A 14,930-nucleotide genomic window follows, 5' to 3' on the forward strand; every position below is an offset into this window, starting at 1 on the left:
GAAATATTCAGCTCCCCCTGTGCCCCCCCCCCCTCCAGTTTTACTGATCAAGCTACGCCCCTGTTGATCCCCTATTGGAATTTCAATAAAAACTGCAATTTTTGGGACCACCTTAGAACTTGCTTCCCCTAAATAAATATTACGTTTTCGTTCTTTATTCTGTGAAGTTTCCTATAGAGTTTTCATAAAGGACCAAAGTAATAACACCACCTCAAAAAATGTTTCTTTACACGTGACAACATTACAGCTTAGTCTTTATTGTAGTCCAAGACGAACAAGCAGACTCCAAATCAGGTAAGAACAAGCACCTTTATTCTGATCATCCACTCTGCTCAGTCACAGTTCACAACATTCTATCTTGAGCTCTCAGGGAAGATTCTAAGGAACAGGAAAGTGGAGGGGGGAATGGAATGTACCACAAAGAGGGAAAACAAATACAAAGAGATTACAACAGTCTTCCTGTCCCTGCGCATTTTTTTGTGATGCATTTCTTGAACTACTCGCAACACTTAATGGCTGGCAGGGCATTTCCCAGCTTTTTCAGTGTTAGATTTGAAATTTTGGGCTCTGCCCAGATATCACTAAATACTCCTTTTTTAATTTTTTTCAAAAACGACTTATGAGAAGTACATAAATCAACAAAAGGGGCGAAACTGGGTGTATTAATTTCGTGCCAAGTTTTATGTAAATCTGTGCTATGGTTTTTGTTGTAGAACAGAATATGAACAAACTGCAGGACATTTTATAGAAAATTTCTAAGGGAAATAAGCAATGTTTTTGGAACGTTTCGTGTAGATTTGTCAACTGTGTCCAAAGTAATTGCTGTTCTAAATAAAACTTGTTGTATGTACTAACTAAGTTGATCATAAATCAGGAGCAGTTTTCGCGGACCTTCTGGGCGTGATTCACAAGGGTAAACTTACACTTTTGTCTAAGTTTACGATTGTTTGCTATTCACACAGTGGCGGCTCCTCTGCTAATGCACAGGAGTGTTGCCCCACTGCTTTTAAGCGGTGTCACTTAAGGAAAAAAAAAAACTCTAAGTTATTATCATTTTATTTTTTCCTTGTTGCGGCAGCTTTGTGGGTGGGACGGGGCAGTGCTGCTCTGCTGACAGAGCAGGGGAAGGGAGGAGTGATTTGCACTCCCTAAAGTGCGCATGAATGTTTGGCCTGCCCACAGGGGCCGGCCAAACATTAATGCGCACTTTGCACTTTGCATGTTCTCCATGCAGGCTGCATTACAGCCTGCATGGAGAACATGGTCAGCCTCCAATTCTCTGGCTGAGTGCCGATCCAGGCTAATCACACCCCTGCATTGCAATATTGTGATTGGCTATCGGGAGACTGGAAGCCGGGTGCATCCTGCTTCCTGCCTTGAAGTGGGTAAGAGGACCGAGAGGAGGCGGCGGTGGTGACGGCGGAGGGCTGCGGCAGACAGGTAAGCGTGTATTTAAAAAAAAAAATGTCATTCCCCCCTTCCCCGCGACTCACCTCCCTCAAATACCAGCAGCCACTGTATTCACAAAGGTATTTTACTTATAGTGTCTTTATGACTGCAGATTCTCTGCACATAGCTACTGGACTGGACAGAGCTACTGGATGGGGTGGAGGGGTTGGGGTGATGTTTAAGGACATCTGGGGCTTTGCCCCGTCTGAGGTTGATGAGGTGGCGGGTATCGAGCTACTGGGTTTCTCCCTACAAGAACAGAGAGGGAGGCTCCTTACAGGGATGGTCAGCTACAGACCCCCAAGTTCCAACACACAGTACCAAGCGCTCCTGGATGTCATTGCGGCCCAGTCACTGACTCACTCAAGAATGCTGCTCCTGGGGGATTTCAACATGTGGGAGAATGGTGCCTTAGACGGCCACCTAAGAGATCTCAGGGAAACCTGTGAGAGTCTTAGCCTGCATCAGTTGATCCGGCAACCTACCCATCAAGGAGGGCACATTCTGGATCTCCTGTTTGCTGATCTCAACGAAACTGAGGTGGTTAATATTCTACCTCAGACCTGGACCGATCATTCGCTGATCCAGTTTCGGATCTGTATACCTGACGGAAAAACCACCAGACCGCCACCTGTTACTCATCGTATGGGGAGAGACTGGGCAAAACTTATGAGGAGCAGGGCTGAGCCACTTTTTCAAAATTTGCCTTCTTTCGATCCTCATGAGTCAGTGGCCGTGAATTATCATCGGTATCAGAATTATATCCTCGGTGTACTAGATCAGCACGTACCTCTGAAACGCCTGAAGGCCAGAGTAAAACATTCTGCACCATGGTACACTGAAGAGCTGAGCATAATACGTCGATCCTGTCGACAGGCGGAAAGGAAATGGCGCAGGCATTATGCTGAGCAGGATAAAGGGGCCTTTAAAAAGGTACAAGCTCAGTATAAAGAGCTAATGGCTAAGGCTAAGACGGACTTTTTCATCAACTCCATTCTGTCAGCACCAAACAGCACCAGAGCCCTTTTTAAGATCATTAGAGACCTCTCTAATCCCACTAGTGTGGGAAATAAAGTGGTCACGTCACAGGCGCTATGCGACAGAATCGCATCTCATTTTGAGGAGAAAATCGCAAAAATTGTAGGGGGGCTAAATATGTGCAGCCCCTCTCCTCTAAATGATAATGGACACATGTCTCCGGAAGAACAAGGGATGGTAACCTCACTGGAGCATTTTATACCTCTCACTAATGAGTTGTTTAACAACTATGCACAGAATGTGAGGTCAGGGTCCCCATTAGACCCCCTACCCAATAAGATCTGGAAAGAGCATGCTTCGGCTCTGCTCCCTCGGCTGTGGCAGATATGTTGCCAATCTTTGGAGGAAGGGGTGGTGCCTGAAACCTGGAAGCTGGCAGTGGTTAGACCACTGCTAAAGAAGCCCTCTCTGGACCCAGGAGATCCTGCTAGTTTTAGACCCATCTCTCTGCTGCCTTTTCCTTTAAAGATTATTGAAAAGGTAGTGAGCAGATCTCTTTCTGGGTATCTGGAGGAGTTCCATCTCCTGGATAAGAGCCAGTTTGGCTTTAGACCAGGTCACGGAACGGAGACAGCCCTGGTCACGGTATTAGATAACCTTCGGATGCGGGCTGACAGAGGCCTTTCGTCAGTTCTGGTCCTCTTAGACATGTCAGCCGCATTCGATACGGTAAACCACCAAATTCTGTTGAATAGGCTGGAGCATTTGGGAGTGAAGGGATGTGCCTTGAGATGGATACAATCCTATCTCACAGGGAGACAACAGGTGGTCTCTCTGCCCCCTTTTACCTCCCGTAAGACCTTGATGGAACATGGGGTCCTTCAGGGATCGGCTATCAGCCCGATCCTTTTCAACATTTATTTGCAGCCATTAATCCCCATTATCAAAGCGTATGGGATCGATCTTATTAACTACACGGACGATACCCAACTAGTGTTCTCACTGGAGGGCAAAGGAGCTTTGAATATGGAAGATTTCCAAAAGTGTATGCGTCAGACCTCGGACTGGCTCAGGGCTAATTCACTGCAATTTAACGGAGGCAAAACTGAGGTGCTCTACTGCCCCCCAGCGGGAGTAAGAGATCTGCCTTTTGAGCTCAGAATGGCCCCAGATGTGGAACCCACTGTCCCAGTGACAACGGTGCGGAATCTGGGGGTCATGTTCGATAATGATCTACAGATGGCCTCTCAGGCTAAAAAAACAGTGGGGGTGTGCTGTGCTCTCATGAAAGCCCTACGGAAGATTTTAACTCTCCTGCCTGTGGAGAAAAGACCTGTGGTGGTTCGTAGTATCATATTAAGTAGGCTGGACTACTGCAACTCTCTATATCTAGGAGCTCCTCTTTACATCTACCAGAGTTTGCAGAGGGTCCAGTCTATGGCAGCCAAACTGGCGCTTAATAGGAAACGTGGCTCCTCAACCACGCTGGCGCTTCAAGAACTTCATTGGCTTCCCATGATGGAAAGGGCTAAATTTAAATCCCTGTGCATTGTCTACAGAGCGGCACACGGTCTTGGCCCTATCACTCTACAGGAGAAAATATCCTGGTACAAGCCTCAAAGGACTCTACGCTCATCAAATGCCTTCTTGCTAAACACTGGTAGGATCAAGAAGGCCAGGATGGGAGGTAGGGCCTTTAGTATAGTGGCCCCGCGACTTTGGAATGAACTCCCCCTGAGTATTAGACAGGCTAACTGCCTGATGGATTTCAGGCGAAGCTTGAAGACTTGGCTCTTTCCCAGGGCGGGGCATATGGCTTCCTAATTCTCCCACTCTTTGATCGGTATTTGTTTTCTATCTTCCTTCGTTTTCTCTGTCAATGCTGCTACACACTTTGTTAGTTCAGAAGTTTCTCTCCATCACAGTCTGAGCGCCAAGATACCCGTTGGGTGATAGTTGCGCGGTATAAGTACAAAATACAAATACAAATACATACAATGGGATAGTCCTATGGTTTTATGTGCGGAGACTCCGCTGTCTCAAAGATGCTACTAGGAAAATACACATGTGAATAGCAAACAATTGTAAACTTACACAAAAGTGTAAGTTTACGTTTATGAATCAAGCCCACAGTGTACATTTCATGACGTGCCACAGTAAACCTCATTTGAATTAAGGAACACCAGTGGGATGTTGCCCACATCCTTGATTACTCAGCACTATAATTGCTAATATTTCCATTGTGATGATTATTTTGCCATGTCACTTTCTACTCAAGGATCTACTGCAGAATAGAGTGCAGTATTTTAGAATTAGTACTAATACACATTTTAACCCTGAACATTCCTTTGTTCCCCTAGTTAAAGTACACAGAAGAATACGAGCAGCAGAAGGGAAAAGGGAGCTTTCCTGCAATGATCACTCCTGCTTTCCAGATAGCCAGGAAGGCGAATGAACTCGCGAGCAATGTAGGTATTCGATCACCTGACAGCAGTTCTCATTGCCACGACTGGGTCACTGTCTCATCAAGCTCATTGCTCCCTCAAGGTGCTATATTTTTAGAAGGTCCTGATGAAAGGGCAATGTCCTCCTGTCCAACATAGAAAAGTTTTTTTTTTACCTGCAGAAGTTGGGAGGTTGGAAAGTGTAGAACAGACTGGCTGAAAGGAACAGCTGTGCAAGGTATTATATAATGTATCAACGCATATCCTCGTAGACGAAGAATGGGTCCTTTGATGCATCAGGCCCCACATCCCTTCATAAAGGGATGAAAGGCAACCATTGAAGAAGGCCTTTCAGTAGCTGTCAGTGAGCCCCCCTCCCCCAACACATTCAAAGAGGAGGAAATTAAATGAAAGACTTAGAAACGGAAGTGGCGAATTCCAAATGGTAAAATCTGAATTCTTTTCACACACCATGCGCAGTAAATTAGAAAGTACATTGTGAGCTACAGGCCTCTTGGCAATTCCAGACCAGAAGCTTAGTCCGGCACATTAGGGATAAGTGACCTTTCCAGTATTTTGGTGGGGCGGAGGTGTGGGAGGGTGTCTGAAACAGCAGGATTCAGTTCCCAGCAGATGATCCTTTTCCCCAGTCGGCGTTCATTTGAGGGTTTGAGGAGAATGCTATAATAAAGTTGTGCAGACACAGTGATGATAACATTGTACACATTTATTTAACTTACACAAGAAGAAACACCCCAGCCACCAAGCTCCTTCCAGCTTCGCCATCGCTCGTTCCAACCTTCCTCTCAGGAATCTCCAGTCACCAGGATTCCAGAGAAATATACATCACCCATTTCACTGAGGTCGCGGTGACACCAAGCAACCCCATTGCTATGAGCAACCCAGTTACCACACACCTCCCTCCCTTTACAGAGAACTCAACCCAACATTTTAGGAACTAAAGAAAAATAAAAACAGCACAATTGCTGAACCGTTTGGTGCAGTGGAGAACGATGCATAAGTTGACACCTGCAAGTTAATGTAGAAAGCGTGTAACCAGGAAGTGACAAGCAAGCATTCGATCAAGCTTGCCTATCGCTGACGCTTAATCCAATTCGCGAAACGAAATGTCCGAACCGTGCATGTATTAGTGACCGCTTGCAATTGACACAGAGTTCAGGCAAACACAAGAAGATTAGCCCGGCACTTCAAAATGGCCGCCAACGACATGGCCAAACGTGACTTTCAGTAGGAGATTGCAGGCAGGCGATAAACAAATAGCCCATCGGCTCAAGAGTATAAACAAAAGTTTCCACAGTGGATCAGAGCTACACTTTGATGCACCAATGACGCGCCCTCAACAAGTGCGAGAACACCCACCACACAGTCCGTGCTTGAGCGTAATTAAGAAGTCTTGCAAAACGTTCCACTCACGCAGAAAACGGGGACTCCGCACTCTCTCAAGGTAAAAAAACTGAATGTTGGGCGCGAGGGTGCACAGGGTACTCATTGTTTCATTCAGTACGGAGATAGACAAGAACTTGTCCACTTGTAGAATCACGGTGTGAAGCAGTAACTCCCAAGCGGAAGCTGCGGGCAGCTCTGAAGATCAGCGTAGCACAGAGTATCCACTTTCTGGTGTTGGTCTCCTTCCTTCCTCTCACACTTGAGGTCCGCCAGATCGTGGCTAGTATAATACAATTGTGCAGACACGGTGATGATAACGTTGTACACATTTATTAGGCTTACACAAGAAGAAACACCCCAGCCACCAAGCTCCTTCCAGCTTCGCCATCGCTCGTCCCAACCTTCCTCTCAGGAATCTCCAGCCAACAGGATTCCAGAGGAATTTACATCACCCATGTCACTGAGCTTGCGGTGACACCAAGCTACCCCGTTGCTATGAGCAACCCACTTACCACAAATGCTTTATGCTGTGGCTCGGCGTATCTTGATATTAAGGGTTAGTGAACTATAGCAGGCCTATGCAAATGAGCCAATAAATGTAACCTACTGATAAGGTCACATTCTGTTTAGATCATAGTAAGAACCAGTTCACTGGTTCCACTGACAAATCAGACAGGTTTTAGGGTATAATCATGAACGTCCACATGCTTTCATGAAAATAGCACGGAGGTGTGTACAGCGAGTCCATCTAGTCAAGCATCTCCATCAAGGGATGAAGACATTGCCCTGGAGTGTTACTAACAAATTGTGAAATGCATTTCTGTATTTCACATATTGTAAACTGGGCGTCTACTGAGTGCTTCTTTTTCACTAGGACAGTGCTTTTGCATATATATTACCACAGAGGTCAATGTGTGCATGGGTGGCCACCCTGTAGTAGTGTTGAACATCTCTTGGTTCAGTATCTGCACCTGATCCCATTACCAGGTTTTCACGCACCACACAAAGGATAAGCACAGCCTTTATTTCTTGATTTGGTTGGTGACCATGAACCTTAACTTTGCAATACCTAAACTATCAGTAACATCCATTAAAATATGCCTGGGAAGTCATATCTATACTATGTAGGATGTGAGGGCAGCCCATACAGTCGCTTGGCCCAATTGGTATTACTTTATTAAATGCATCAAGTGGAGACATGTTTTAAATTAAACAGGAAACACCAGACCTCAGCCGTGCATTGATATATTGCAGACTGTCTGCTTTCCAGCTTTTTACTTTTAAAACAAAGAGCATGTCCCTTCAAAGTGCTGGTGGATAAAGTGATGTTGTTTACAGTTCACAGGTTGCTATGAGCTGTGGATCTATGTTCACGTAACCTCTGAGTGTGTATAAGTGGTCTCCCGCTGACCTTGCTGTTAGGTTGAAACAAAAGGCTACCTGGACTCTTGGTGAAGTAAACCAAAGACAAACTGGTATTCTGGGAGTTGTGCCACTCCCCTTCTTCTATAGAAGAAACAAGTCCATGGTTGGACCAACATGGGAACACTGTATATTACTTCAACTGAATATAACTTCTATGACCATTTTGGTCATAGAGAGCATGTGCTCCAAATAATTAGTTGGTGTGTTTGAGGCTGTTAAAATTTTTATCTGGTTCAGAAAGTTACTATGAGTCATTTGGGGTCTATAGTAGTTAGGTCTGAAAAGTGTTAACATATCATTGTTGTGAAAGGCAGAATGTGCCGGGCTACTGATCGTTGAGAGAATTTACCCCTTCCCTTCACTACTGTGCAAAGTAGAAGCCACCTCGTAAAGATTTTTGACCCTATTTAACCTGAGCTTTTGGGCAATTATTCCTGCTCTTTTAGTGATGTGTCACTTAAAAGTTAGTGTGACACTACACACAAATGCTCATGGTCATAGGAGAGGGAAAAATTGGTTGATGGGCTTCTCGGACAGACAAGCGAATGAGATTTGATAGGGTTATGTTAACTTTCGAATGGATCTAGGATATGCTATTGACCCCGTTGTATCCACTGAGAATATCTGGGTGTCCAATTGAGAAGGGATCTCTCAATGCAAAGGAGAGCCAAGACCAAAAGACAGGAAATGAATCTGGAGCCCTATCCGCTATCACAGATGGGCCAAGGTGATCAGCTGCAACATCCACTGTAATGGGGATTAATAATGCTGTAGGGTTTCATGACCACCTAGAGCAAGATTTTGCAGAAGTGGCCCCATTCTGTGTGAGGATTAGAGAAAATCCAAGACATGGGATCCAACAAAAATGGCTGGACATGAAGGTAGGGTGGCATATACAGCTTGATAATGAGACTTAATGAAATAGTACTAATCTGATTGCCTGAAGTAGGTTGCTTGGTGGCTGTGTGAATAGGTCAAGAGTTGAGTAACTTCTAAGTATGTTTGATGTGTCCCTATCTGATGTGGTGCCCTTTTCCACCCTAAAACCTATCGGGATACAGTACTTACATTGAGTCATGGGCACTTTTGCCTAGTGTTGAAAATTCATGACAAATGTTGGCATATACTTAATTATCGGTTTTTCGATGAGATCCTTCAATCTGAGGCATCAGTGTACTTTAAGATGCAACAACGAAATGCAACTGCATTAAAAAGTGGAGGTGCGTCTGTGAGAACATGGACACTATCATTATGAGAAAAAGATGGAGATGGATAGGACATACCGTCAGAAGAGAACAATACTCTGACACAAGAACAGCTCTCCAGTGGGCCCCAGAATGCAAATGGAAGACATCTAGGCCAAAGAACACCTGGAGGTGACTGTGGAAACCCTGAATTACAGCTGGGGCACCGTACAGAAACTTACCCAAGACAGACTGACAGAAGTGGAGGTCCTTTGTTGCTGCCCTACATGCTAGTCAGCCTAGCGGGCAGGAAGTAAATAATGGACAGTTTCTCTAGTAGAGTACAAAAGTAGTCTGACTTACACCCAAAGTTGAGGGTTTTTTATAAACAAAAATTGCATACAAAATTAACAGAACTGCAGAATCACGGTGGTGTAAGGAAGTGTATGATTTCATCAGCAAATCAGAGCACAATTAATTTTTTTTTAAAGTCATATTGGCTTAACACCTAAACTCTGTCCCACTACATGAATAATAATTTTACCCCTTCTATGCTAATGCCATCTGGAGTTCGTAGAGCAAACTAGATACACTAACAATAACGTGTTATATGAATGAATAGGGTACAGTGAACCTGCGAAAGGCCCATGAGGTTATAGTTGCAATTTGTGACTGAGTCAGGGAAAGTTCATCGAGAGCAGCATAAACAATGACAGTGGTAATTAACAACTACATCTCAGCTTGTCAGAAATTGTGAAGACGGATAGGGGGAAAAGACATGAGTGACAAGGGTGACTGCCATCTTGGACAAAATGGCGTTTACACCTAAATTAAGGCCTTGTCAACAAGGATCAGAAAAGCACTCTCCTACACATCATATAGAATTTTTTTCCAAAGCAACAGTACTATATCAGTGTGTACACGTGTAATCAAGTGTGTTGCACAAAAATATAAATGCACACACATCCTCAACAGGTCCAGAGAAAAACAGCAGGTTAAAAGTGTTCAGGACGTTTGTGTAGGGCTGTTGAGGTGGACATAAAAGAGTCCAGTTTTTGTTACTTCCTGAATGTTAGAAGGATTTAGTTTGGGTCTCTACCGGAAAGGATTGCCAAAGAAATGAGCCAGCTTCAGGGGGATTTTGGTTAAGAGCTTTGGATATTTTGAACATGGATGTTTCAAGGTTTAGTGTGGCTTGAGTCCTTAGACCATTCTGGCCTCCAAAGCTAGTAAGAAGTCTGAAGAAATAAGATAGGTGGTTAAGGTAGATGGCTATAAATTCAGGGCATACAATTTAAAATGTAAACTTTGTCTCGATAGGGAGCATGTGGGTCTCATTGAGTATCTTTGTATGAGAGCTAGCAGCATAGAAGCCCTTACTTAGCTGAGACGTGCTATTTGTGTCTGAATGTATTGTCCGGAAAATAGATTCTAAAGAAAATGTACCATTTGTTGGGTTTATTGTGAGAAAATAGTGTCAGTTCTACCCCCCGGGATCAGTTGTGACCCTCTTGGCACTTGTTGTTCCAATTCGTGGTGGGGGATGGTGGCTAAGCCGGCCTAGGGACCCAGAGACGAGGTCCCTGCCTTGGCGTGTTCTTCACTGACCTCACATCCTACAAATTTGCACCAATTCCTTTATTCATTCTTATTTATGCAGAGTACCACCTCCCACCTCTAAAAGCCATGCAAGGAAGCTGAAAACTCTCACTATACACAAGACTAAGATCCCACTACCCTTAGTCATAAGATAGCTCCTTTCTCCTAAATCAAACTCATTGGACCCAGCAAAACAACCAAAGTAGGTGCACATGTATTTTTTGCAGGGACTTTGCACTCTCTCACCCATCCTTGATACTTCTTATGCATGCCATCAACCTCCTGGCAAAGCACCTAGATTATAAGAGAAATGGCGTTGACCAGGCCTTGAGCTGTATATTTGCTGTCAACATCCACTTTACTAAGATTTGCCCTATCATAAATAGTGAAAGCATAATTTTATTGAAGCATGTTCCTGCAAGGAGATCCAGTAAGTGCACCTGTAAATCAGATCTATGTTTGTCTCTTGACAGGTGGAATACAAACGTGGACACGAAGAGAGGATCTCCAAGTACACCAGTGTGGCCGACACACCAAGTATATTACATGCCAAGGCTGGAGGGCAGCTACTGAGTGATGTAAGCGATATGAATGAATAGCCATTAAACAAGCATTATTGCCCTCTTTGTAAGGCTTCGTATGGTACTTGCTGTTCATTGCGAATCTTGCAGTTACTTATACGTATAACCAAAACTAAGAGTGTATAGAGATTGTGAGGGCAATTAAGAGTCATTATAACCCTCAGAGGAAATAATAAAGCTGTTTGAACCGTGCACCCTCAGGTGTATGCATGTTACCAAATCAGAAAATGGATTTAGTACCTACCAAACGCTATTTTGTGGTTGCGAACCCTGTGATTTTATGAATCGCAGGCTTTGCGAAAACAAATAGGCTTTGTATATCAGGTGCTTTATTCCTCCCTATTTAAAAGGAGAGATTTTTCATACCAATTTTGGCAGTCCTAAAATCTTTTGCCGGCTTGGCAATCTTCATACCTTTCCCAATATTTTAAAGCTGTCAACTATAATAACATTCTTAATTAAAGATGGTGGGCCATATGTAGGAAGGCAAATTGCGATCGCAAATGCTGAAATTCGCCGAATTTCGGCATTTGCGATCGCAATTTGGGCAGTGTGCTATGTAGCACACAAAAACCCACATGCAAAATAAGGAATCGCAAAATTTGCGATTCCTTATTTTGCTAATGCATTTAAGGAATCCCACATTGCGATTCCTTAAATGCAATGTAGGAAGCACCCAAGTTGTGCAATTTTGGCTTAAGGAATCGCATATTACAACCAACCTCAGGTTGGTGGTAATTTGCGATTTCCTTGAAAAATGCACTTTTTTGCATTTTTGAAAGTGCCATGTGGCGCACATACATGCCCTTAGCGCATGTATGTGCGCCACATGTGCACACATGTTTATTTCAGGGGTGCAAAAGGGTGTCCTATTGACACCCTTGCAACCTTGCAATTGCATTCTCAATTTGCGATTCTCTAATTGAGAATCGCAAATTGAGAATGTCTTCCTATTCATTCCTATGGGCCTTCTAGCCCATAGGAATGAATGGCAAGGTATTCCTTATTTGCGAATCTCAATTTGGGATTCGCAAATAAGCAATAGGTAGGAATCGCAAAATATTTTGCTAATCCTACCTACATTCCGTTTTGCAATTCTCTAATTGCGATTCCCTAAAAATTGCAATTAGAGAATCGCAAAACACGTTGTACCTACATATGGCCCGGTGTGCTTTAAAAGATTGAAACGTGATCTAAAGGCTAATCTTTACCCTAATCCTTGCTGACAGAGCTGGCCAAGGTTGTTCTGTAAGGCAGAGGGAATGTATGATAATACATACTTTACTGATATGATTAATAACCATTGATATACAATAAAAAAAAGATTTGATTAAAATGGCATGCACTTAAATCAATAGTACATAAGCGTGAACGATATCGATTGGCCCTGAATAAAAAAAAAACCCTAAAAAACAGTTACTCACGATTAGACATATTGTTAGAGAGCTACTGAAAAATAACTAAATACAGACACAACAAAATGATTATCATTTTGAAAATTATCATTTTGAAAGTTTACATGCAATCATTTAGTTTTCGGAATTTCCACTTTACCTGTTACATGCACTGCACCGCTCTGCTGCAAATTACATTAGTTTGGCTACCGAAGCAAAATGATATTGCTTCTTTCTTAGGGCAGATTTTTCAAAATATGAAATATGCCCTTAAAAAGGATTTTCTTTCCGCAAGTAAACCTGAGCAGATACAAATTATGTCTGTAAAATGTTTCTTGTGATAATCACACCGCCTACATCCAACTGATCGCTGATTAATTATCCATGGACCAGAGAATTCTTTAATTGTAAATAGTAGCAAGTGAAAAAGGTAAATACTGATAACGGGTTTCAACTGTTACGCTACTCACAACATATCTTTATGCAGTTACCAAACTGTAACTTGACATAAGATATTTTTAAGTTCTTGTATATTTTAATGACTCAAGATTAATAATAAAAATAGGGCATATAATCAGTTAATGTGTGAGTGCTTTTACATAGACTTGTTCGACATTTTCAATGCTGGTGTAATCTCATGTAATTTCCAGCATGTCACGTTATGCTTGCTATACGAAATTCTTAAAATTGCGCCTAGTCACATTATTAGAGGGGCTTAGATGAAAGAATCCTATTGTGAGAGCACGGGAACAATACAAACAACCAGACCGTGAGCAGCTGTTGTTTGTGTCATGTGTGTTTTTTGCACTTTTTTTTATTCAAATGGCATCCTTGTGTCCAACATGGACTTCAGGATGTATTTCACAGTGAAATATAACATTAAATGCTGAATTTAAATTTCACATACATGTGCATAATTTTTCAAACAAATTCTATAACACAAAAGAAAAGTACAGGGATTTGTCACAACCTTACTTTTGAATTTGGCAATGCCCATTTTTATTGTATTAAGGCTATTTACATTGTCTTTTATTTGTAGAATATTTTTGTGCATTAACCTTGGATTTAATTTCACAGTAGAATTAAATTCCACCCAGATTAAGATCTTTAGTGAGTTGCTGGATTCCATGGTAAATTGCTTACAGGCAAGGAAATACCCTTTGCCTGGTAACTAGGACAATTTGAGAATGTCTAGTAGAGGTAGGCAGCACAAAACTCCTGCTCCAAGCATTACATAATATTGAATCATAGGTTTTCTTTACTTTCCACTTGGTAGAACCGATCCACTTACAGTAATAGATATGAACTTGGCTAATGAGGCTATGGGCCTGATAGTACCTTACAGAGCCTGAACTCGTGGAAATCAACTTTGATTTTAGCCCTGGTACATGTTTTTCCAAAACACATGGAAAATCAAAGCCATGCCCAACAAAGTATAACACTTTGTCTTGTTGATGATGAATTTTCCTAAATTTGATTTATAATTAGTAGATTGAGAGTAAAGAAAACACGAGTATTTGTTTCCTATAAAATTACCACTAGATCCATTAGTCCAGGCATGTTAATCATCTTTAGGCTAATCGAAGACTGACCCAGTTGAACAGTATTGTCCTTATATATTAAATTGCATATTTAATTGTTCCCGAATTTCGGTGGAACGGCAGTTCGAATTGACCACGTAGCTTCAGAGACAAGCCAAACCAAACAAGGAGTAAAGCCTTTTCTAATACTCGCTCTTGTGATGTACTAGTTTTCCTGCACATAATCTTCCACAAAGTCAGAAATCTCATTACAATACACTCCAATGTAAAGGCAAGACCTTAGTAATAATCTAGAAAAACATACTAATGAGGCAATTTATTTTTCTGGAACATCATGACGTTATTAAAATTAGCCAGAAACCGGTCCTAGGATGCTTGATTCCGGTCCAGGGAAGACATGGCTTGGCAGTTCGGGCTGGACTGTTCCCATGAGGCACAGGGTCAAGACTGATTTGCATATGGCCATGTCTAAACTGGGGTGGTGTAGTGGGCAAATAACCCAGATCTCTTGACTGGGGGAGAATGTCTGCATTGTCAGCATTCCGTCCATCATTTGTTTGTTGTAACGCTTTTCGCCCTAAGTGGGATGGGTATTCCCAGACGTGGGACCCGTGCTCACTACGTCACTGGAGTCAAGCCATCCTGGCTGATGACGGCTGATAGCCAGAAACCGGTCCTAGGATGCTTGATTCCGGTCCAGCGAAGACATGGCTTGGCAGTTCGGGCTGGACTGTTCCCATGAGGCACAGGGTCAAGACTGATTTGCATATGGCCATGTCTAAACTGGGGTGGTGTAGTGGGCAAAAGAACGATGGATTTAACCCAGATCTCTTGACTGGGGGAGAATGTCTGCATTGTCAGCATTCCGTCCATCATTTGTTTGTTGTAACGCTTTTCGCCCTAAGTGGGATGGGTATTCCCAGACGTG

General features: G+C 42.9%; 1 protein-coding gene across 1 annotated transcript in view; it reads left to right on the forward strand.

Moving 5' to 3' along the window:
* The window catches only part of NRAP (nebulin related anchoring protein), a 289,660-nt gene that overhangs the window by 52,030 nt on the left and 222,700 nt on the right, over nucleotides 1–14,930 (forward strand). The window contains exons 6-7 of the mRNA XM_085603355.1: nucleotides 4,788–4,895; nucleotides 10,960–11,064. Of these exons, the coding sequence (XP_085459481.1) occupies nucleotides 4,788–4,895; nucleotides 10,960–11,064 (213 nt within the window). The remainder of the gene's footprint in view (nucleotides 1–4,787; nucleotides 4,896–10,959; nucleotides 11,065–14,930) is intronic.

This window comes from Triturus cristatus, chromosome 1_2, assembly GCF_964204655.1.
Source record: "Triturus cristatus chromosome 1_2, aTriCri1.1, whole genome shotgun sequence".
In the NCBI taxonomy this organism is placed as follows: Eukaryota; Metazoa; Chordata; class Amphibia; order Caudata; family Salamandridae; genus Triturus; species Triturus cristatus.